This window comes from Rhinoraja longicauda, chromosome 8 (genome assembly GCF_053455715.1).
Source record: "Rhinoraja longicauda isolate Sanriku21f chromosome 8, sRhiLon1.1, whole genome shotgun sequence".
Taxonomy (NCBI): domain Eukaryota; kingdom Metazoa; phylum Chordata; class Chondrichthyes; order Rajiformes; family Arhynchobatidae; genus Rhinoraja; species Rhinoraja longicauda.
In genome coordinates, this window is record NC_135960.1 from 44,354,046 (window position 1) to 44,379,025 (window position 24,980).

The window sequence follows — 24,980 nt, forward strand, 5'->3', positions numbered from 1 at the left end:
TGTACAATATGTAGCAATGAGGTAGAAATGGTTACAAAGAATGCAAAAATGTTTGAATTTACAACAGATGTAGGCTAAAAGAAAATTCCAAGTAGTTAAATTGCAAATAATTTTTCTTTAAAGCTCTTTCACAATAGTAGCCTTATGATGAATTATTGTGCTCTGATACTACAGTAGGAATATTTTAAATACTGAACATTCAGTCCTGTCTTTTCAATTTTTTTCCTCAGTCCTACAGCATAGCTGACCCAAATCGTTTGCATTGTAACTATCGTAAGGACTCAGATATGCCATCCTTCCATTTTAGATTGAACTGCCTTTAACAATGCTGTATATTGTGCTGTATTACTAGTGTTACATACAAGAGCGGAGAAGAATTTAAAATGACAAGGAATGACTGTGTGCTGATACAGGAACAACTGATTAGGACTGGGGGTGGGGAAAGGAGGTAGTATGTGCCATTGTAATTAAACGTTGCCTATCTCTCTCTGTGCTATTAGGTGGGGTTGTGTGAAATTTAAACAATGACTCCAAAAACATAACACAGACTTTCTCTGCCTGATGCACTGCTGTATCTCTGCCTACATGACCTCCAGAACAACATTAAATCTATTTACACTTCAACAGCACAAGGGCCGACTAAAGAGCTTTACGCAAATAAAAACTAATTTCACATTCCGTTAATTAGTTTAGACGGCTGGAATTTAAATTACTGTCGAAAATACCAGGCTGTTAAGGAAATTATGGAACAAATAAATTCTAAACAAGGAAGCTGGTCTTTTAGGGGTTTCCCCCCCCCCCCCCCCCCCCAAATTGAAAAAGGGTTTTTTTTAAACCAAAAAAAAATGATTGTTTTAAAGTCATGATGAAATGTGAAATTTTACTTTGTGGGCAACATTTTTCCACCAGTAAGTCAGAAACTTTGGTTCCTTTGTTACATTCACAAGACTATGTATGGATAAAAACACACGTGGATAATCCGTGTTAATTTTAGTAGCCGTATTTAGTGGCAGGCTTGATTCAAATTGGATGAAAATGTTTCACGTGAAAGCCAGTTTGGCTCTCTCAAGGCTCCACTAGGTGACATGTCCAAGGCTAGCCAATTGCACCGCCATACATAATTACACACCCATTTTACTCTCAAAAGAGTCCAAGCTAAAGATAATATTGAAACCCATTATTGGCGTGATCGGAGGGTTAGGTGGAATTATTCAACCATCTTTCACTTCTTCATTTCCAATAAATGCGTCAAGATTGAAATAAAAACCTAGTTTGAAAGCAGATACCAAAAATTAATGGCTAACCTAAAATCAAGGGTCAACACAGTGCATTGGCAAACCTTTAAGAGAAATATTGATTTTTTTTTTTTAGACCTTAGCTGCTTTTCTTTTTTTTTTTAAACGGTGAGAACGATATTCTGAAATTTTAATTAAATGAGGTTTTTTTTCTCCCCCACAATCGGGGTGCATCCTATGTCTTCTAGTTGGTATATTCAGTGCAGTTTTATTTTAAATGCTTTTTAAAAACTTACATTATTTAATGGCAACACAAAGTACCAGTGCTTTTTGCAACAGTTCTTTAAAAACTGTATAAAATAAAGAATTGGAAAAGAAAACATTGCAACCAGCGGGGAGTGAATGTGTTCTACTCACTCACGTAGTCACTAGCATTGATACAGCCGCCTTCTAAACTGCTGCTGTTCAGAGGCATTAGCCAACATCAATCAGCTGTCAAAAACAAAAAAAAAGTTGCACATAAAGCATTAAAGGATAAAAAGAAAGACAACACAGGAGGGGTGATAAAAATGCCGCACATGCCAGCTAATAGTTGTTCCAGAAACATCACTCCGCAGAGCAAGGGGTTGGCGGAGGGGAGGAGGGGGAATGAAATAGTGAAACTCGCTTCAAGAGGAATAAGCAGCTCACAGAAACTTGTTCTGCAGGTTAGCATACCAAAGTGTAATCAGACTTTCCAAACCACTCCCCCCCACCGTCGCAAAAAAAAAAAGCCCTCTAATAATCTGCTTAGAGAGAGAGAACCCAACAAAAATAAAAGTGAGGTAGAACAGAGACCAGGGCACACTTCCTCCTAGGGTTTCCAACCAGTCTACAAGGGGCGGTGGGTTAAATTAATCCAAAATGGTCGGTTTTCTTCCTGGTAACAGACTGAACATTTTGTACACATTTTCATACATTAGCCACTGCGCTACCAACTGCCCACCACATGTAGCTCTCTGACCCGTGACCTTCCAACGACGACACGCGAGGAGCTCTCCACTCCACACCCCCCCCCCCTTCCTCCCTAAACCCCCCCCCCCCCCATCCCAACAACTCAGTAGCTCCAACTGCAAGCGGCTAGCTTGAAGGTCAACAGTTACAGCTCGCAGCTAAGTGGACCTTCCGCGCAGTAACGGGTGACCAAACAATGGAAAAAGAAAAGATTATTTCCCCAAATACTTAATTATTAAAGTGGCTTTTCAATTGACACGTGCACCTTCTGACTGAATACTGCAGGTACTGTAAGATTACAAACATTGTCAGTTGCTAAAGTTCACAAAGACAGAGGAGTTTGGGCTGAATTTTAATCTCTCTCCCCACCCCCCCTCCCCCTCCCCCTCCCTCCTTCCCTCCTTCCCAATTAGAAATCAATCACTTTCACTATAAGGATTTATCCTTCTGCTTCAAGCCTGGGACAGCCAAACAGTGTAAAAGGCTTTGGCAAACCACTTCAGAATAAACCCGGATACATTCAAAGTCATCTCCTCCCTATTCATTTAATTTGTTTTGAGGTAAACGTACAGTAATATCAGTAATGAGAAACCCAGACTATGACTGTCAGCAGTACATAGTGCTTCCAAAGACATTCTATTGAGGTACAAATCACACATTCCTGAGTATTTGTGGACCAAAGATTAAAAGAACTGAACTGCTAAAATTAAGGTCCAGATTATCGATACCCTGCGTATAACTGTTTGCAGGTGATACTGCACAACAAGACAGGTTTTTTTTTTAGGAATATTGTTGTCCTAAGAATGGCAAAAAAGTTGGCTAGAAACCTCCTGTGACGACATTTTCTCAACAAATATCTTGTTCAAAAAAAAAACGTTTAAAGTTCCAGCTCTTGTGTGTTAGCACATGCCACTGACTGAATTGTGAGACAAAAAAAAATTAAAAATAATAAAGCACCACTTTAGGCACTTGACAGCAACTGAATCTCAAGAAGATCAGAATGGAATCGACACAGAGGGCTGCCGTCCTTTGAAAGCAACCCCACTTCTCTCCGCACCTTTTGGCGAGCGGGATCTTTGAGCGGAACCTGGCTTTGATGCGAACTTTTCACGATTATGCAGCTCGCTTCGACTTTGCGCTCTGCCTTCAAGTGTACCCCGACTCTAGTCATTTGCCAAGGTCAGTGGCCTCCTCAGTACCTCTTTCATCTGCAATACTACTGAAAAAGGGGTTTCTAATCCCCCTGTAGCACAATACTGTCACCCACGATCGCTGCCCGTTATCATTGGCTACAGCCGAACATTTTGTTCCATTCAACGTACACGTCCAGATCTTTCTGGGAGATGCTTGGCTGGATCTTGCAGAAAGCATTATCAAAGTCCTGGTAAGTGATTGGTCTCAACTGGTTGGGCATGATGGCCGAGAGGTCCGTGCCTTGCATGGCGTGGAGAGGTCCCACCACCGCCTCCTGACACAACCGGGCAACATCCAAGCCCGAGAGGTTCTCGGCACGTTGCACAGTCAGTGCAATCTCCTTGTCGCTGAGACAGTAGTTGTGTTGGGAGAGCAGGTGTCGCACCATCTGGTGCCTGGCCGGCCCGTCGGGCAAGGGGATCAAGAGTCGCTTCATGAAGTACCTGCGCGCTGTCTCATCTAGATCTTCGGGCTTGCTGGTGGAGCAGATGACCAACACTTGGTCCTCCAAGGAGGTCACCAAACTGTCCAACTGCACCAGGAGCTCCGTCTTGACGCGGCCGATGGGGCTCGACTCCTCATTGACTTGCGACGAGAGAAGCAGGTCGGCCTCACTGATGAAAACCACAGCAGGTTGCCTGCAACGGGCCACCAAGAAGGAGGCTTGGATGACTTTGTCGCCTTCCCCCAGCCACTTGGAGATAAGTGCGGAGCCGTTGATCCTGAAGAAGGATGCGCCCAGCTGGTTGGCTATGCAGCGGCCCAGCAAGGTCTTGCCCGTCCCTTGAGGGCCGAAGAGGAGGAGGCTTCGCGGTGGGGCGCCGAGTCCAGTGAAGACGTCCGGCCTGAGCATCGGCCACAACACCTCTTCCTTGACAGCCGCCTTGGCCATCTCCAGCCCTGCTATGTCACCCCAGTCCAATGGGGGTGCCTGGCTGATAATCTCGTTGGACACCAGCTCAATGAGGTGGGCCTCCGTCTTCTTCAACTGCTCGTCGGCCGGCCGGTTGGGCCCGGAGCCGGCAGGGCCTTGGACGGGGTGCAGCGAGGTAAATTTCCCAAAGCCCTCGGCTGTCCTGGAAGGTCCCAGGGAGGTCTTGGCGTAGGAGGAGGAGGGAGGGGTGGCGGCGCGACCGGGCTGCCCGCCGAACTTGCGCTGCTGCTCGGACACCATCAGCTGCTTGGCGGGCTTGAAGGCCAAGGGCACCGTGTCGGGGCTGCGCTCGAAGCCCGCGTTGGGCATGGTGCCGTCCACCATCCTGTACATGGGACTGTGCGCAGTCCGCTGGTGTCCGTAGCCGTAGGGTCCGTAGCCTGCCTCCATCTCCCCTTGACCCGCCATGTAAAAGGCCTTCCTCTTCAGCGAGTTGGCCGGGCTGCCGAGGAGCGGAGTGGGAGCAACGGGGGTCAGGCCGTGGCCTTGGTAGCCGTAGCCTGGCACCGTAGTGGGGGGCAGAGGGGTGGGGGCAGCGATGCCCGCCGGCAGGTAGGTGGAGGGGGGGCCCGAGCCGGAGGTGTAGCCGGGCCCCGTGGGGGCCTGCGAGGAGTAGGCTGCGGCCGGGTAGTTGTAGGCCCCGGCAGAAAGGTTCGGCGAGCCGGTGGTGTAGGCAGAAACCAGGGAAGGGGGAGGCTGCAGGAGCCCCGAGGGGTGAGGGGAGGGCTGCCCAGCGTAGCTGGAATGAAGGTAGGAGCCATTGTAGGCCGCGGCATAGTCCTGAGGCCCACCGACCGCCGGTAGGCCGGAGTGCAGGCTGCCGCAGGTACTGTTGGAGTAGCTGGGCTCCGGCAAGTTGGTGGGCACACCGGGCGAGCTCCCGATGCCTCCAGAAGCTTCCGCTGCGGCCCCCACCCCGGCCTTGCCTCCTGAGATGACGTCAGGGACACAGGCCATGGAGTAGACGCCGTCTGAGTTCACCGAGGTCTGCCAACCCTCGCCCTCGGCCTTCCTCCCGTTGGACAGGCCCGGGGGACCTTCCACGTAGCTACCCAGGATGGACCGCTCGCTGGGGCCCTCCAAGATGCCCGAGTACTTCTCGGCGTATTTCTTCAGCAGGTTGGAGGCAGTCAAGGCCGAGATGTCATCGTTGGCCCAGGCGTACTGGTAGGTGCGTTGCAGGTGCCCCCTGAATACGTCCGCCTTGTGGGCAGGAGATCTGGTGGTGGACGAGATGTCAAAGTGCTGCTCTGGCCACTGGCTCAGAGGTTGGGCGTGCTCCGGGGTCCACTGCATCTTCAGACCTGCAACACACAAGGTTTCAGTCCATTAACAACCAACTCTTGCAAAGCCCACCAACAGCAGCGAACATTGGTGCTCAAAGATAACCAAGGTGGCAAGTCAATGTTCTCTCCCAGGCCAACATCCCCTGCACCGTCCATTGTCACCACTGATAGATAAAGTGCTGGAGTAACTCAGCAGGTCAAGCAACATCTGGGCAACATGGATAGGTGCATTAACCAACATCTGGACAACATGGATAGGTGCATTAACCAACATCTGGACAACATGGATAGGTGCATTAACCAACATCTGGACAACATGGATAGGTGCATTAACCAACATCTGGACAACATGGATAGGTGCATTAACCAACATCTGGACAACATGGATAGGTGCATTAACCAACATCTGGACAACATGGATAGGTGCATTAACCAACATCTGGACAACATGGATAGGTGCATTAACCAACATCTGGACAACATGGATAGGTGCATTAACCAGCATCTGCAGTTCTTTGTTTCTACATTTTGACTACTCCACTGCGAAATCTCAAGGGCAGTCTAAAGAAGGGTCACGAGGCCAAAATGATGCCAGTGTGGAGTAATGAATGAGATGATGATCTGCCTAATCTTTGGGCAGCATGGTGGCTCAGCGGTAGAGTTGCTGCCTTAAGGTGTCAGGGAACCGGGTTCGATCCTGACTACTGCTGCTGTTTCTACAGAGTTTGTACATTCTCCCTGTGACCAAATGGGTTTTCATCGGGTGCTCCGGTTTCCATCCACACCTCAAAGCTGATTGGCATGGACTCAGTGGGCTCAAGAGCCTGTTTCTAAACTGTATCTCTAAAGCAAAGTCTAAAGAGTCTGTAGGTGATGCTTTGGGTTGGAACCTTTCTTCAGACTTTGTGTATTAACCAGCATCTGCACTTCTTTATTTTTACATTTTGACTGCTCCACTGCTAAATCTCAAGGACATTCTAAAGAAGGATCATAATCTGAAACATCACCCATCTGTGTTCTCCAGAGACGTTTCCTGACCCGCTGCATTACTCTAGCACTTTGTATCTATCCTTGGTATAAACCATCATCTGTAGTTTTTTGTTTCGACCATTATCACAACATATGGGTCACGTGCAGGCACAGGAGATTGGCTTACCGAAGAAAATGGAAACAGGCCCTTCAGCCCATCAAGGCCACACCAACCATTGATCACTCATTCACACTAGTTCCAAGTAATGAAAAGGAACTGCAGATGCTGGCTTATGCAAAACGTAGACACAAAGTGCTGGAGTAACTCAGCAGGCCTGGCAGGATCTCTGGAGAACATGAATAGGTGACGTTTTGGGTCAGGCCACTTCTTAGAACATAGAACAGTGCAACAGCCCTTCGGCCCATATAGTCCATGCCGAACACGATACCAAGTTACAGTAAGAAACAAGGAACTGCTGATGTGTAGGAAAGAACTGCAGATGCTAGTTTAAATCGAAGACAGACACAAAATGCTGGGGCAACTCAGCAGGACTGGCGGCATCTCTGGAGAGAAGGAATGGCTGACTTTTCGTGTCGAGACTGAAGTCTGAAGAAGGGCTCAACCCGAAACATCACCCATTCCTTATCTCCAGAGATGCGGCCCGTCCTGCTAAGGAGCTGCAGATGCTGGTTTACAAAAACAGTCACATAGTGCTGGAGAACATGGGTAGGTGATGTTTCAGGTCGGGACCCCTCTTCTTATTGATGATAATAAGGGGATAAAGGTGCAAGAGAGGTGGAGGTCTGTTGGTCAAAACCTCAGTCTTAAACACCACTATCGTATCTGACTCCACCATTGCCCCTGGCAGTGCGTTCCAGGCACCCACCACCCGCACATCTCCTTTAAGCTTTGCCCCTCTTGCCTTAAACCTTTGTCCATCCTTTTACATTCTGGGGTGTAGGTTCTGACTGTCTACCCTAGCGATGCCTGTCACAAATCTATATACTTCTATCAGACCTCGCCTCAACTTCCGACGCTCCATAGAAAATAATCCAAGTCTTTCCAACCTCTCCCTGTAGCTAATACCCTCTAATCCAGGCATCATCCTGGTAAACCTCCCCTGCACCCTCTCCAAAGCCTCCATGTCCTTTCTCTAATGGGGCGACTAGAACTGCACACAATGTGGCCTAGCCAAAGTCCTACAAAGCTGCATCATGACTTCTTGACTCTCATATGCAATGTCCTTACTGATGAAGACAAACGTACCATAACGCCTTCTGTACCACTCCACCTACTTGTATTGTCATCTGCACTGCATCTTGAAGGCTACTGAGACTGCAGTGTTTAAGGGTAGCATGGTAGTGCAGGGTTACAGTGGCTACCTTACAGCACCAGACCCGGGTTCAATCCTGACTACGGGTGCTGTCTTTGTACGGAGTTTGAAGTTTGGTTGAGGGGGGATCTTATAGAAACTTACAAAATTCTTAAGGGGTTGGACAGGCTAGATGCAGGAAGATTGTTCCCGATGTTGGGGAAGTCCAGAACAAGGGGTCACAGTTTAAGGATAAGGGGGAAGTCTTTTAGGACCGAGATGAGAAAGTTTTTTTTCACACAGAGAGTGGTGAATCTGTGGAATTCTCTGCCACAGAGGGTAGTTGAGGCCAGTTCATTGGCTATATTTAAGAGGCAGTTAGATGTGGCCCATGTGGCTAAAGGGATCAGGGGGTATGGAGAGAAGGCAGGTACGGGATACTGAGCTGGATGATCAGCCATGATCATATTGAATGGCGGTGCAGGCTTGAAGGGCCGAATGGCCTACTCCTGCACCTATTTTCTATGTTTCTATGTTTCTATGTTCTCCCTGTGACCACGTGGGTTTTCCCGGGTGCTCCGGTTTCCTCCCACACTCCAAAGACGTACAGGTTTGTAGATTAATTGGCTTCAGTAAAAATGGTAAATTGTCGCTAATGTGTAGTGGGATAGTGCTAGTGTACGGGGGTGATTGCTGGTCGGCGTGGACTCAGTGGGCCGGATCGCTTGTTGCCATGCTGCAACTATAAGCTTAGCTAAACTAATTAATTACATATTAAGTATTAACATAGAACAGCCTAGCACAGGAACAGGCCCTTCGACCCACACAGTCTGTGCCGAGCATGGTGCCAAGACCAACTCTTCTCTGTCTGCACGTGATCCACGTCACTCCATTCCCTGCATATCCATGTCCCAATTCAAAATTCCTTTGCTTATTATCTTTACATGTATTCCTTCGTCTTCCCGGGCAGCCGGTAACTTCAACCACCATCCACCGTGAACTCTTTGTGATGCGGGCGGAGATCACGTGAATCAAGTCCTGTCCCTGACTTCCATCTCTCGCCACAGGCTTGCTGATCAACAGGTACCTGCAGATGAAGTCTACATCACATGTGCACTGACTACGCGACCAAAACCCGCTGTTGGTTGGGGGGAAACAAGTCACTTCTCCTCAGGAGGCATTTAACAAAGGAATAAAATATTTTTATGGCAACCTTTTCCAACTTGTGTCCACAAAGCAAGGAACAATGGCACTGCTGGGAATAAACACGTTTTTAAATTACATCTAACTTTAAATTACTGTGCTTGCACAATCATTGGTGATAAATCTATTAAAAAAATAAACTGCAAATGAAATATTCAAATCAAGATACTGAAATTCATATTAGAATCACGAAACTGAAATTCATATATTAGAATCACGAAATTGCAATTCAAATTTTAGAATCAACCAACTACAATTCCAATATTAGAATCAAGATACTGCAGTGGAAATATTAAAATCACAAAATTGCTATTCAAATATTAGAATCAAGAAAATCAAATTGAAATGTTAGAATCAAGAAAATGCAAGTGAAATATTACATTCAAAAAATTCCAATTCAAATATTAAGAAACTGCAATTCGAATATTAGAATATTGGTAGCTTTTTTCAGTCATTTTAAAATATTAAAGTACAGCAAAATCATTTTCCAGAGTGGAATAATGTTATATTTGCCATTTTAATTTACAAAAACTAAATTAATGACCCCCCATCTCGCAGCATAGCCTGTTACTCAAAAGCAATCTAGACTCACTGGTCACCTCCTAATACAGTTTCCGTTTTCTCTCTGATGTGGAATGAGAGACACAGCTGACATATATATCACTGCTCAGATACCTTTCTGATTTTATACCCAACACCTAGTTAGTGGGCTATAATGCACTCTTTGCAGAACAATATGACACAGACATTTCAGGTCATTCTATAATCCAACTCTCATCAGCGTGGTTCGGGGAGAAGTTTCAAATCTGCTTCACAGTTTCAAATCTGCAGCAAAGCAATCTTGCAGGCAGCGCTGAGTTGCTCTCATCACACAAAGCCTACAACTCGCCATGAATTATAACTGCCCCCTCTTTTTTTTTGCTTCTTCGTCCAGCGCTCGAAGCTCTTGGAGAAAAAAAAACCAACAAGCCTCGCTTGTCTGTCAGTCTTTCTTTTAACAGCCTTCGGGGTTACAAAGGCACTGGACAGCATAATCCTGCCATTTTCAAACAAAACTCAAAACTCTGGGATGTTTAAGGTTGCCTGAGACTCAAGGCACGGCGTGTAAAGAAAACAACCTTGCATTTCATTCGCATAAATCCACACACTTCCCCTCCCCCCCCCCTCCCCTCAACCCCCCGAAAAAGTGTCACCCAACTCTGCCCCAAGTCTTACCCAAGCATGGCGCACGTTACTGTTTCTCATCAGTGATTATCAACAGGGTTCCTTAATCTTGGTCATATTACTAACAGTGATTCTCTCCACCCCCCCCCCCTCTCTCTCTCTCTCTCTTCCCTCCCCTCCCATCGCACACATACACACACCCCTCACCTCACATATACACACTCACAAACATACATACACACAGTTCTCGTGCCCTCTGGCACAGATTCTGTGACAAGGGGGAAGCATACAGATGAATCGTAGCATCTGTGGTACTGGACTGCTCTGAATTATTGCCTTCTTTTCTTTACAGCGCCCACCCCCTCCCCTTCTTCTTCTTCTCCTCCCCCATCTCTCTCTCTCTCTGGCTGTTCACAGCCTGGAAGAGGCGCTTCAGATACGAACGCTGTAGTGTTGCTCCGCTAAACAAATGCAACATACTGTTTGCCTGGTAACTGATCAGCTCGTCGATCCCCATCTGACTCCCCTCCCTGCCATTAGCCATCCACCGCACCAGACACGGCCAGCTAATTAACGGGACGCTGCTTTGCTAATTGTGTTAATTTACTGGGTCCAACTCAAAAGAAAGCCACAATACAGTTAGCACCCCTCCTTACGTTTCCAACTTAGCACCAGGAGATGTATGAAAACGAGAAGATGAGAAAATGAATATGCACAAAGACTGAAAAAAAATTCAGGGATTACTAGGGAGGGGAGATAGTCCAGCTTTTCACCACAGCAATGTCAAACTAATACCACAACCTCCCACTGAAGCTAAAAAAATACACAAACATCCTGAAAGAAATAAAAGCTTCCATGATTGAACTAGTTTGATTATATGAAACTTCTATGCGATCAGTATATTTTTTTCCAAGCTTTGAAATGAGTTAATAATTACTTGATCAGCAACTCATTGACACAATGACCAACTTAAATGTCAGTGATTTTGTGATACAATAATTAATCGGCATTGCTCTTTGGACCTTGTGAAGGAACGGCCAAAGGAGCAAGCTTCCCCCCCCCCCACCGCCGAAGATATGGATACGCAGATACACTAAACTTCAGTTTCAATTCCGTCAAGATGCCTTGAACTTTCTCTGTAATTAGTGCTCCTAATTAAATAATTATAAACAGCCACAGTTCACCATCAGTCATGCTGCCTGAGATTTTTTTCTTTGTGATTCTTGAGGCCCATGTCTCTCAATTGATTGTTATTTTATTTATTAGTCTAATAGACTTCTTTAATTTTAATTATAAATATTTAGGGGAATGGTGATTACTCATCTGGTCCTTCTGCTTTGACTTTTTTTTTTAAGTGTGTATGTGCCGACTGCAATTAATGGCATTAATGTACTTTGCTGATAGCATTAGAATGAAATAGCAACACACCGACCGGCCACTTCGTCCAGGGTCCAAACGTAGAATAATGTAACGAGCAACTTGCTCTCCAAGGCCAATAGATTCCAATTTAAATTGAGACTGAAGAGCAATTCTTTTAAATCACACTTTCACTCCTTGAATTTGCAGATTATATTACATCTTGGGGCAAATTAGTTAATTTCATTTCATTGGCATAGAGATACACACCCAAGATCATCTCAAAATCCTCTGCTCCAGCAGTGCCTGTTTGTAGTAGGAAGGGATGCAGCTCACAGCAGCAAATGTTAAATAAAATGGAAGCTGAAAGTTAAAAGTAAAACAGAATGACGGACTTGAAGCCATTCAACCCAAGCTTGAACCACGGCTGATGGACTCCATCCATATCGGTGAAGGTTGTTTACCATCACGTGCACCGACGGACAGTGACAAACTTTGTTTTGCCTGATATCTGGTCTGACCAGACTCCTAGCCATTGAGTATATCTACATTTTACCCTGCCGCGGAAAAACAGCAGTCTCAACCAGAAACGTCACCTTTTCTCTAGAGATACTGCCTGACCCACTGAGTTACTCCAGCATTTTGTGTCTATCTTCAACATAATGAAGGACCTTGCTCAACCTCGGTCATTCACTCTTCTCCCCTCTCCCATACAGAAGCTCAAAAGCACGCACCACTAGACTCAAGAACAGCTTCTTCCCCTCTGTTCTCAGACGACGGAATGGTCCTCCAATCAGGTAGGGTGTAGTCCCGATCTTCCAACCTACCACACTGCAGACATTGTACTTTTTCCTGTAACTGTAATGCTACAATGCTGAAAACCTACTGTTATCCAGCAGCTGAACAGACCTCTCATCTGCTATGAAAGAATTCCAGATCTTCCAATCTACCTTGTTGCTGCCCATGCAGTTAAAAAAAACTGCACTTTTCTCTTCAGCTCTACCTGTTATACTTGTGTATGGTTTGATTGTATTCATATATTATCATCTGATTTAATTGGATAGGACGCAAACAAAAGCCTTTCACTGTATCTTGGTACATAATAAATCTTTACCAAATTATACCATATATGGGTACATCAAGCAGAGCCAAAGAGAAAATAAACTGAGACCAGAACAGTGTTACAGCTAAAAAGAAAATGCAGATAAGCCATCAGTCAGAGAATTGAGTGTAGAAGTCAGGAGATCACGTTGCAGAAATGTAAGACGTTGGTGAGGCCATGTTTAGAGTATTGTGTTCAGTTTTGGGCATCATGTAAGAGGAAAGATGTTGTTAAGCTGGAAAGGGTGCAGAGAAGATTTACAAGGATGTTGCCAGGACTCGAGGACCTGGTCTATAGGGAGAGGTTGAGCAGGCTAGGACTCTATTCCTTAGAGCGCAGGAGAATGAGGGGTAATCTTATAGAGGTGTACAAAATCATGAGAGGTATAGAGTGGGTAAACGCTATAAACACAGAATCAGAGGACGTATGTTTAAGGTTAAAGGGAAAAGGTTTAATAGGAACCCGAGGGGCAACTTTTCTTTTTACACAAAGGGTGGGGGTGTATGGAACGAGCTGTCAGAAGAGGTATCCGGTCACCGCAAACTCCGTACAGACAGCATCCGCAGTCCGAAATGAACCTGTGTCTCTGGCGCTGCAAGGCAGCAACTCTACCGCTATGCCACTGTGCCTCCCCTGATGCTGATTGGGGCTTGTGGTCCACCAGCTTCCTAACGTCGATAGCTAGTTCTTTCGTGATGTTGGGCGGGAGAGGATGCTGTCCTGACACTGTGCTGCTAAAGTTCTCTATTGTTCGCCATTGCTGGACATCTGGCCCACCTACATATTTGTAAACGGACTTAGAGCACAATCCAGCTGTGCACTAAGCTTTAGTTGTAGTTTAGAGATACAACATGGAAACAGGCCCTTTGGCCTCCCGAGTCCACGCCGAACAGCAATCACCCCGTACATTAGTTCTGCGTTATCCCACTTTCTCATCCACTCCCTACACACTAGGAGGCAACTTACAGAGGCCAGGTGACCTACAAACCCGCATGTCTTTGGGATGTCGGAGGAAACCGGAGCACCCGGAGGAAACCCAGGCGGTCATAACGAGAACGTGCAAACTCCATATGGGCAGACAGCACCCGAGGTCAGGATCGTACCCGGGTCTCTGGCACTGCGAGGCGGCGGCTCTACCAGCCGTGCCACTGTGCCGCCAGTGAGCAGTGCAGCCGTGAGTGCACAGAGAGCTGGACAAGGGGCTGGGAACCCATCCTCGTGGAACACGGACAAAACGTAACTGTTTGCAAGCCTGGCTTCATGGCAAACATTTCAAGTCATGCACACAACTATTACCCATGTGCAAAATTCTCTTCGCCACATCAGTGCGACCGTAAACATTTAAACAAATAAAAGGGAAGACAACTGGTCCTCAGTGGATGAGCCGCTGGATTATTAATTTAGTCTTGGCTTCTTTCTTATCGTGTGTTCATTCCCAAATCACCCCGAGACAGTCAACTATTGAAATTGATTTCAGCGCCTGCGGCTGCATTGCTAGAGAAAGCATCAGCTCTGGGAAGAGGACCCAGAGGCTATCGACTCATGTTGTACTTTCCACTGCACAAGAGGACTAAAGTTCACCCTACCGCAGGAAAGGCTGAGGCTGGATGTGGGTGAAGGTTCCTGGTAGGTGGGGGGAGGGAGGGAGGGAGGAGGAGAGATGGTGACAGAGTGAGGGTGGGGGGGGGGGGGGGGGGGGGGGTGTAAACGAGTGAAACACCCAAGCTTGCAGGCCTGAGAAAAACAACCTCACTTTAGAGGTAGACAGAAAATGCTGAATAACTCAGCGGGACAGGCAGCATCTCTGGAGAGAAGGAATGGGTGACGTTTCGGGTCGAGATCCTTCTTCAGACCCTGCTCCCTCTCTGTGATTCCCCCTGCTCTCTGATACTACTCACTTTAGAGGTGTTACACAGAACACAGAACAGTATAGCACGTTGGCAAGGCCACATTTAGAGTATTACGTTCAGTTCTGGGCACAATGTTGTAGGAAAGATGATGTCAAGCTTGAAAGGGCGAATAGAAGATTTACGAAGATGTTGCCAAGACTCGAGGGCCTGAGCTCTTGGGAGAGGTTGGGCAGGCTAGGACTCTATTCCTTGGAGTGCAGGAGGACGAGGGTGATCAAATAGAGGTGTACAAACTCACGTGCAATTCTGCGCCACTGTGCCGCCCCTCACCTCCATGCACACCAATCAACAGCAACAATTGTTACCACCCTTCCTGAGGTCATCTGGCACTGACCCTGTTTAGTTCTGGCCTTTTCTGTCTTTCAGTCTGAAGAAGGGCTCCGACCTGAAACATCACCTATCCACGTTCTCCAGAGATGCTGCCGACTTACTCCAGCATTTTGCGTCTATCTTCGGTTTTAACCAGCATGGAGTCTGAAGAAGAGTCTCGATCCGAAACATCACCCATTCCTTCCCTCCAGAAAAGCAGCCTGTCCCGCTGAGTTACTCCAACTTTTTGTGTCTATCTTCGGTTTAAACCAACATCCGCAGTTCCTTCCAACACATAGAGTCATACAGTGTGGAAACAGGCCCTTCGGCCCAACTTGCCCACACCAATCAACATGTCTCATCTTCACTAGTCCCACTTGCCTGCGTTTGGCCCATAAGAGGCTCTGTGCGTCCGCCCGATCAATCCCTCTCATTTGCAGTTCCTTCCTACACAGTAACATTTGCCTGCTACTGTTGCCTTAGACCACCGAGATGCCTTTCACAACGTATTACCAAGTAATATCAAACACACCTCCACACAACACCAACAAAACAAAAAAAAAATCACATTCTGGTTGTTAGTTTAGAAGGGAACGGAGTAGAAAGTCCACAGCACCATTTTTTTTTTTGCCAGTGAGTTTGATTACACAACATCCCAATAATGAAATAGTTTCTGACTGGCTCGAGGGGCTGCTCTCACATTCCAATGATTAGCAGCTCAAAAGACTCACAAAGAATGCACTTTTGTATAATTTAACAGCGCTTGGTGGTCAAGCCATGAACACAATGATAAAAAACCTACAACATTTTACAGCACATTCTTCATGCTTTGTAAATGTCAATCTCCAATAAAACATAAAGCGTGCTTTGCTTCTTTATATTTAAAAAAATATATCCCTTTTGTAGTGACGAGGCTGTAAGAATTTCCTGCATTTGGGAGAGAATTGTTATTTTTCTTACACACACACAGGATTACCAAAGTCTATTTCTCTAAAACTCAAAAATGTAATATTTTCTCCACCGAAGGCTCAGCGGGTAAACAACACAAAGCTGACCCTATTTAGTCCGATTAATCTCTGTATTCTTTGCCATTTTTAAGCAAACATGTCAGTGTCTCCAATATGATCATCCAATTTCCCACCACGTAAATTGGACTGCTGCACACACAATTCGCTATTCATTATAACACAGCTGAATGAAACACAGGGTGAACTGTTCTCATGATGATTTTTGCCGGATTCCAAACATCAAAAAAAGAGAATTTTATGCTGGGAGAACACTATAATTGAAATTCATTCTCATTAGACTCATTACTGCTTTCATCGATTTGTAATACTAAAGGTACTTATTAAGTAACTATGCTCAATAAACCACCATGTATAAACCAAAATCTGTAACTAGTTCTGAACAGCCGAGTTTCACCAGGATTATAAACGTTAAACTGCATTGTAACAACCTATCAACAATGCTATCACCAGCTACAGAGCAGTCCTGAGCTACCATCTACCTCATTGGAGACCCTCGGGCTATCTTTAATCAGACTTTACTGGACTTTATAGAGTGATAGAGTGATGGAGCATGGAAACAGGCCCTTCGGCCCAACTTGCCCACACCGACTAATATGTTCCATCTACACTAGTCCCACCAGCCCGCATTTGGCCCATATCCCTCTAGACCTAGCCTATTCATCTACGTCCAAATGTTTCTTAAAAATCTTGATAGTCTCTGGCTCAACTACCTCCTCCATCAACCCGTTCCATACACCCACCACCCTCTGTGTGAAAATCTTATTCCTCCGGTTCCTATATGAGGTGGTGCAGCAGTAGAGTTGCTGCCTTACAGCGAATGCAGCGCGGTGACCCGGGTTCGATCCCGACTACGGGTGCTGTCTGTACGGAGTTTGTACGTTCTCCCCGTGACCTGCGTGGGTTTTCTCCAAGATCTTTGGTTTCCTCCCACACTCCAAAGACGTACAGGTTTGTAGGTTAATTGGCTTGGTAAATGTAAAAAAAATTGTCCATAGTGGATGTAGGATAGTGTTAATATGCGGGGATCGCTGGTCGGTGCGACCCAATGGGCCGAAGGGCCTATTTCCGCGCTGTATCTCAAAACTAAAACTATTAAATCTTTCCCCTCCTCACCTTAAACCTATGTCCTCTGGTTCGATTCCCCTACTCTGGGCAAGATGCTCTGTGCGTCTACCCGATCTATTCCTCTCATGATTTTGTACACTATCATGCACTAAACGTTATTTATTTATTCCCTTTATCGTGTATCTGCACACTGTGGATGGCTCGATTGTAATCATGTTCTGCTCGCAGTTTAGCACACAACTAAAGCTTTTCACTGCATCTCGGTACACATGACAATAAACTAAAAAAGAGGGAGAGAAAGAGAGAGAACGTTGGTTGGCATGGGCAAGTTGGGCCGAAGAGCCCGTTTCCATGCTGGATTACTCTACATTCAATGTTATATGCAAAGATACAATTTAAAGTCCTACTCAAATATGACATTGATGATTCCAAGGTAAAAAAAAAATGACTTTTCCAAATTAAATTTAGAAAAGGAATTTTTAAAACTTCATCGTGATAGGTATTTACACTCTACATAAAAAGGAACAATTCTGCCTCAGGTTTGCTACCAGTTGGGAAGGTCGCAATTTACATTGTGGGACTAGTGGGTAAAGTCCCTTGGGAGTGAGGGACAGATGTGTGTGCCTCATTTCAGACATTAAATTAATAGAACATAGAACAGTATAGCACAAGAACAGGCCCTATCTACCTGCGTGTGATCCATATCCCTCCATTCTATGCATATTCAGGTACCTTCCCAAAAGCCTTTTAAATACCACGGTCATACCTGCCTCCACCACCACCCCTGGCAGCGCGTTCCCGGCACTCACCATCATCTGTGTAAAAAACCTGCCCTGCACACTTGATTGGGATGCATCACAACATGGTTCGGGAACTACTCCATCCAAGACCACAAGAAATTGCAGAGAATTGTGGACGCAGCTCAGACCATCACACAAATCAACTTCCCTTCCGTTGACTCCATCTACACTTCACGCTGCCTCGGCAAAGCCACCAGCACCATTCTCACCCGTCACTCACTCTTCCCGCTCCCATCAGGCAAGAGGTACAGAAGTGTGAAAACGCACACCTCCAGATTCAGTGACAGTTTCTATCCCGGCTGTTATCAGGCAACTGAACCACCCTATGCTATCAACAACTAGAGAGCGGTCCTGAGTTAATATCTACCTCATTGGAGACCTTTGGACAACTCCAATCGAACTTTATCATGCACTAAACATTATTTCCTTCACCATGTATCTGCACACTGTGGATGGCTAAATTGTAATCATGTATGGTCTTTCCACTGACCGGTTAGTATGCAACAAAAGCTTTTCACTGTACCTCAGTACACGTGACAATGAACAACACTAAGCTAAACATCTCCTTTAAACTTTGCCCCTCTCACCTTGAAGTTGTGCCCTCTAGTATTTGAATTTTCCATCCAGAGAAAAATGTTCTGACTGTTGTGGAGCAAGTCAGCATAAATTATAGCAAAAACCACACAGCACCACATTTTGTTTACCAAACATCATTGAGAGATTTTTAGACAATATACAATAGGTGCAGGAGGAGGCCATTCGGCCCTTCGAGCCAGCACCACCATTCAATGTGATCATGGCTGATCATTCTCAATCAGTACCCCGTTCCTGCCTTCTCCCCATACCCCTTGACTCCGCTATCCTTAAGAGCTCTATCTAGCTCTCTCTTGAATGCATTCAGAGAATTGGCCTCCACTGCCCTCTGAGGCAGTGAATTCCACAGATTTACAACTCTCTGACTGAAAAAGTTTTTCCTCATCTCCGTTCTAAATGGCCTACCCCTTATTCTTAAACTGTGGCCCCTGGTTCGAGACTCCCCCAACATTGGGAACATGTTTCCTGCCTCTAACGTGTCCAACCCTTTAATAATCTTATATGTTTCGATAAGATCCCCTCTCATCCTTCTAAATTCCAGTGTATACAAGCCTAGCTGCTCTAGTCTTTCAACATATGACAGTCCCGCCATTTTGGAATTAACCTAGTAAACCTACGCTGCACGCGTATATAGCAAGAATATCCTTCCTTAAATTTGATGACCAAAACTGCACACAGTACTCCAGGCGCGGTCTCACTAGGGCCCTATACAACTGCAGAAGGACCTCTTTGCTCCTATACTCAACTCCTCGTTAACATAGAAACATAGAAAATAGGTGCAGGAGTAGGCCATTCGGCCCTTCGAGCCTGCACCGCCATTCAATATGATCATGGCTGATCATCCAGCTCAGTAACCTGTACCTGCCTTCTCTCCATACCCCCTGATCCCTTTAGCCACAAGGGCCACATCTAACTCCCTCTTAAATATAGCCAATGAACTGGCCTCAACTACCTTATGTGGCAGAGAATTCCACAGACTCACCACTCTCTGTGTGAAGAAATGTTTTCTCACCTCTTATTTAGAGGTTCACCCATAATTTCAATAACATTCATCAGAAATGGTAAAAAAAAAACACAACTAATTGCCAATAAACATCACTGAAATTATGAGAGGTATGGAGAAGTTTATCAGAATGCTGCCTGGATTAGAGGGCATTAACTGCAGGAAGAGGTTCGGTAGACCCTTTAAAATGACGAGAGGTATAGATAGGGTGGACAGTCAGAACCTTTTTTCTCCAGAGTGGAAATGTTAAGGACTGGAGAGCAAAGCTTTAAGGTGAGAGGGGCAAAGCTTAAAGGAGATGTACGTAGCAAGTTTTTTCTAGGGTGGTGGGGGCCTGGAACGCGCTGCTATGAGTAGTGATGGAGGCAGATCCGATTGTGGTGTTCATGAGGTTTTTAGGGAGGCACATGGATATAAAGGAATGGAAGGATATGGATCATGTGCAGGCAGAGATTAGATTATCTTGGCATCGCAATTGGCATGGACGTTATGGGCTGATGGGCCTGTCCCTGTGATGTTCTACGTCCTCCGTCTTATGCCTACTTTAGTTTAGTTGAGAGATACAGTGTGGAAACAGGCCTTTCGGCCATCGAGTCCGCGCTGACCAGCGATCCCCACACACACTAGCACAATCCTACACGCTGGGGACAATTTATAATTTTTTCCAAAGCCAATTACCCTACAAACCTGCACGTCTTTGGAATGAGGGAGGAAACCGGAGCACCCGGAGAAAACCCACGTGATCACAGGGAGAACGTACAAACTCCATACAGCCAGCACCTGTCGTCGGGATCGAACCGGGTCTCTGGTGCTGTGAGGCAGCAACTCTACCGCTGCGCCACTGTGCCACCCTACGTCCTTCGTCCCGATTGCCAAGTTTTAGGAGGAAATTGCTCAAATCCATCCTCAGTTCATTCTTTTGCAGAAATAAAAATAATAAGTAACCAAGGCTTGTGAGGCCCCGCACTCAGTGAGATCTTGTGGCGGGTGTAAACTCTCCAAATCGAGGTCAGGATCCATAATCACGAGCAGTTCTACTGCGTGCATTGTTTGGCAAGACCATAATGCTCCAACACAGGGATGGAGCCTTCTTGTACGCTAAGGCTGAAAATACTTTGCAAGGGGGCCAGTCAGTAATCAAAGTACAGCAGGGCAAAAACCCCGAACATGAAGGAAATTTTTTTTTTAAACAAATAACAGAAAAATCTGATTAAACAGCTGCACGGGGCAGTATAACATGAGGGCAAGCATGTTGCTGGTGTATTGTAACATCACGTTCACACTAATAACTCTCAGATACAGCTCACCATAGGCACTACTAATAAATCTAGCATCACAGGCAGCAGCCTGATGACCTTACGTTATCACACTGGCGTCTCATGCTGCCTTGAAACAGGCAGTATAGATCAAAGAAAGATTGTGTTGCCAGCCATTGACATTGCAAGCTGCAATGCAGCAAAGAATCTGCCGTTATTAAAATCATTAAGGAGGATAGAAAGAGCCCAGTTGTTTGCGGAGAACCAAGAAAACACGGTGAAAGATAAAAGATACAGTGTGGAAACAGGCCCTTCAGCCCACCGAGTCCATGCCGACCATCGATCATCCATTCACACTAGTTCTGTGTTATCCCACTTTCACATCCAATCCCTACACATTTGGGACAATTTACGGAGGGCCAATTAACCCGACAAACCCGCACGTCTTTGGGATGTGAGAGGAAAGCAAAGCACCCGGAGGAAACCCCACGCAGTCACAGGGAGAACGTGCAAACTCCACACAGACAGACAGCACCAGAGGTCAGAATTGAAGCCGGGTCGCTGGTGCAGAGAGAGTGGCTCTACCCACTGCGCCATTGTGAGACTGAAGGAAATGACACATACCATTGAGGGTTAGAGTTTGTAAAGTCAAAGAAGTCCACCAAGAAAACAGTGGAGAGGCCTTAGCAGATTGAGGAGATTCGTTACGTCACCAAGTACGCTATTGAGCTCCGACAAGTGTACGGTAGAGAACAAACAGACTGGCTGTATCACGGCCTGGTTTGGCAACTCAAACACCCTGTAATGAAGGAGATCTACAGTGAGTGGTGGACATTGCCCGGTCCATCACAGGCACTGACCTCCCCACCATCGAAGGGATCCACAGAGAATGGTGGACACTGCCTGGTCCATCACCGATACTGACATCCCCACCATTGGAAGGATCTACAGGGGCCACGGCCTCAAAAAGGCAGCCGGCATCATCAGAGGCCCACACCACCCTGGCCATGTTCTCATTTCATTGCTACCATCGCAAAGAAGGTACAGGAGCCTGAAAACCATGACCTCCAGGGTCAAGAACAGCTTCTTCCCAGCAACCATCGGGCTCTTGAACTGCACAACACTAACCTCAGCAACTGTGATCTTCTATGGACTTTGGTTTTTTTGTACTATGCAGTTCGGCTTTGGACTATTGTGATCTGGTTACCAAGTATTACTGATTAGTAATAATTTATTGTATTGTTGATCATTGTACATTTATTTGTTCAGTAGGTATATATGTTATACCTTCTGTGTGGAAAAGTTGCCCCTCAGGTTCCTATTAAATATTTTCCCTCTCACCCTAAACCTGTGTCCTCTGGCTCTTGATTACCTTACCCTGGGTAAAAGACGTTGACCTTTCTATTCCTCTCATGATTTTGTACACCTCTGTAAGATCATCCCTTTGCCCTCTGCATCCCTGGAATACAGTCCCAGCCTGCCCAACCTCTCCCTATAGCTCAGGCCCTCGAGTTCTGGCAACAGCCTCGTAAATCTTCGCTGCATCCTTTCCTATGGCAGGGCGACTAAAACTGAGCACAATACTTCAAGTGCGGCCTCCCCAGTTTCTTGACCTCTGCTTTTGCTGCACAGATACTCCTGTCAAACAGGGCTATGCTAAACCTTTAAGTTGTTGTCAATTAGACTTTTGAGATACAGCTTATAAACAGGCCCTTCGTCCCGTTGAGTCCGCGTTGATCACTAGTACCCTAGCCCTATTCTACACATTAGGGACAATTTACAATTTTCAGAAGCCAATTAACCAACAAACTTGCATGTCTTTGGAGTGGGATCTGCCATTTAATCATGGCAGATCTATCTTTTCCTCTCAACCCCATTCTCCTGCCTTCCCCCCATAACTCCTGACACCCGAACTAATGGGGAGAGAGATAGAGAGAGGGTGAAGGGGAGAGGGATAGAAATAGGATAGCACCAGTGTCTAGCTGATTGATGCTCGGTGTGGATTTGGTGGGATAAAGGGCCTGTTTCCACACTGTATCTCTAAACGAAAAACCTAACTATGCTCCCACAACGGGGTGCAGTGGGACTTGACTCCCATGTCTCTGGGCCCCCGCCCCAACATTGTAGACACATGGCTGGTGGTGGGTGGGATGCAGGGGCCAGGGGTTTGAAAGGACGGGGATGAGAGACATGATGACAGCAGCTCTGCAGAGAGAGGGAGAGAGAGAGACGGTGCCTGAAGCAACAGAGCAGTTTACAATCTCCCTCAGCAGGGCAGCACACCAAGGACAATTCACAGCTTAGAACTATGTCAATGTCAAAGGTGGAGGGGCTTACATTGAAGAGGGAATTGGGAACCTGGGAGCGAGGGGACGGGGGGAGAGAGAGGGACGGGGAGGAACAGAGAGTGATAAGAGAGAGGGGAGAGGGAGAGAAAGCGGGGACAGGAGGTGAGTGGGAGAGAGAGGGGAGGGGTGGGATAGAGAGAGGGGATGGGAGGGATCAGGGGAAGGATCGAGAGAGGGGAGGGGGAGAGTGATTGAGCGAGGGAATGGGGGGGAAGAGAGAGGGGATGGGGAGAGAGAATGTGGGGAGATCGGGATAGAGAGAAGGGACAGGGAGAGAGGGATAGAGAAAGGATGGGGAGAGGGAAAGAGTGGGGATGAGGTGCTGAGAGGATAGAGAGAGGGGAGGGGAAGAGGGAGGGACAGAGAGGAGGGGGAGACAGAGAGAGGAGGGGAAAATAGGGCCAGAGAGAGGAAGAGGAGGGGGTTAGAGAGAGGAGGGGAAGAGGGACAGAGAGGAGGGGGAGAAGGACAGAGAGAGGAGGGGGAGAGGGACAGAGAGAGGAGGGGAGGGGACAGGGAGGAGGGGGAGAAGGACAGAGAGAGGAGGGGGAGAGGGACAGAGAGAGGAGGGGGAGAGGGACAGAGAGAGGAGGGGGACAGAGAGGAGGGGGAGAAGGACAGAGAGAGGAGGGGGAGAGGGACAGAGAGAGGAGGGGAGGGGACAGAGAGGAGGGGGAGAAGGACAGAGAGAGGAAGGGGAGAGGGACAGAGAGAGGAGGGGATGGGGACAGAGAGGAGGGGGAGGGGGAGAGGGACAGAGAGAGGAGGGGGAGGGGATGGGGACAGAGAGGAGGGGGAGGGGGAGAGGGACAGAGAGCGGGGCCGGGGGCCTGAGGGGGATAAAGAGAGGGGCGGGGAGAGGGACAGAGAGAGGGAGAGAGTGCGGGGACAGGGGGCTGAAGGGGATAGAGAGAGGGAGTGATTGAACTGGAGGAAATTTGGATCTGACAGTGGAGGAAATAGATAAGTAAAAGGTCAGTAAATGGACAATGACAAAACCTTTAAGCCATCATGCATCATCTCATAGTATATCTATATTTTACTGCAGCTAAAAAGAATCGATTTCAATAATCACAGGTGATTACTGCAGGAATGACTACTGCTTTATCTGACATTACCTTTTTGCCTCATTTCATCACATTAATGAACAACTTAGACATGAAGATAAATGTTATATCTGCATGGGTGTCAAGCGAAGACGTTCTAGCATTGCCTCAGCCCGAGTTCAAATCTGCCCCTTCCCACAAACGTTTGCATGGTTGTCTTTATTCAGCCCCAACTTTACAATTTAACTTCATTTTATTTACCTGAAAGTGCCAACATCACAAGGCACTATTTTCAAATTTCCATTTAAGATCGACAACTTCATATCGGAGAGACAAAGAACTGCAGATATGGAATGAGCTGCTGGAGGAGGTAGTTGAGGCAGGTACTATCGCAACGTTTAAGACAGGTACCATGGATAGGACAGGCTTAGAGGGATATGGTCCAAGCGCAGGCAGGGGGGACTAGAGTAGATGGGGCAGGCTGGTCGCCGTGGGCAAGGTGGGCCTGGTTCCACACTGTTTGACTCTAGATGTTGGTGTATACTAAAGATAGACACAAAGTGTTGGAGTAATTCAGTGGGTCAGGTAGCAACTCTGGAGAAAATGGTTAGAAGATGTTTTGAGTCACGACCTTCCAAACATATTGAGACATTCAGACAACTTCATATTATCTGCGACTAATTATAAATAAAAGCAGATTAAAGTCCATTGGTGTGAAAGATGCTTTCAAATGAACAAAACATTTCAAATCAAATTCTATTCTATCTTTGTACTGTTGAATACCTAATTGGAGAAGCGCAGAAACTCTTATTAACACAAGAGCTTTCTGTTTAAAAATGTAGTTAAATGCTGTTGAAACACATTCTGTTAAA

The 24,980-nt window shown here is 46.5% G+C and overlaps 1 protein-coding gene across 3 annotated transcripts in view; it reads right to left on the reverse strand.

Annotated features, from left to right (window-relative positions):
- Positions 1-2,339: 2,339 nt before the first annotated feature.
- Positions 2,340-24,980, reverse strand: part of fign (fidgetin) — a 71,572-nt gene continuing 48,931 nt past the window's right edge. For 2 of the 3 annotated variants that reach the window (XM_078403800.1, XM_078403798.1), the window contains exon 2: positions 2,340-5,660. In XM_078403800.1, coding sequence (XP_078259926.1) covers positions 3,511-5,652 — 2,142 coding nt within the window. In that variant the 5' untranslated portion in view covers positions 5,653-5,660 and the 3' untranslated portion in view covers positions 2,340-3,510. Of the gene's footprint in view, positions 5,661-10,342; positions 10,425-24,980 lie in introns of those variants that run through there. The other variant, XM_078403799.1, reaches the window with a different exon arrangement.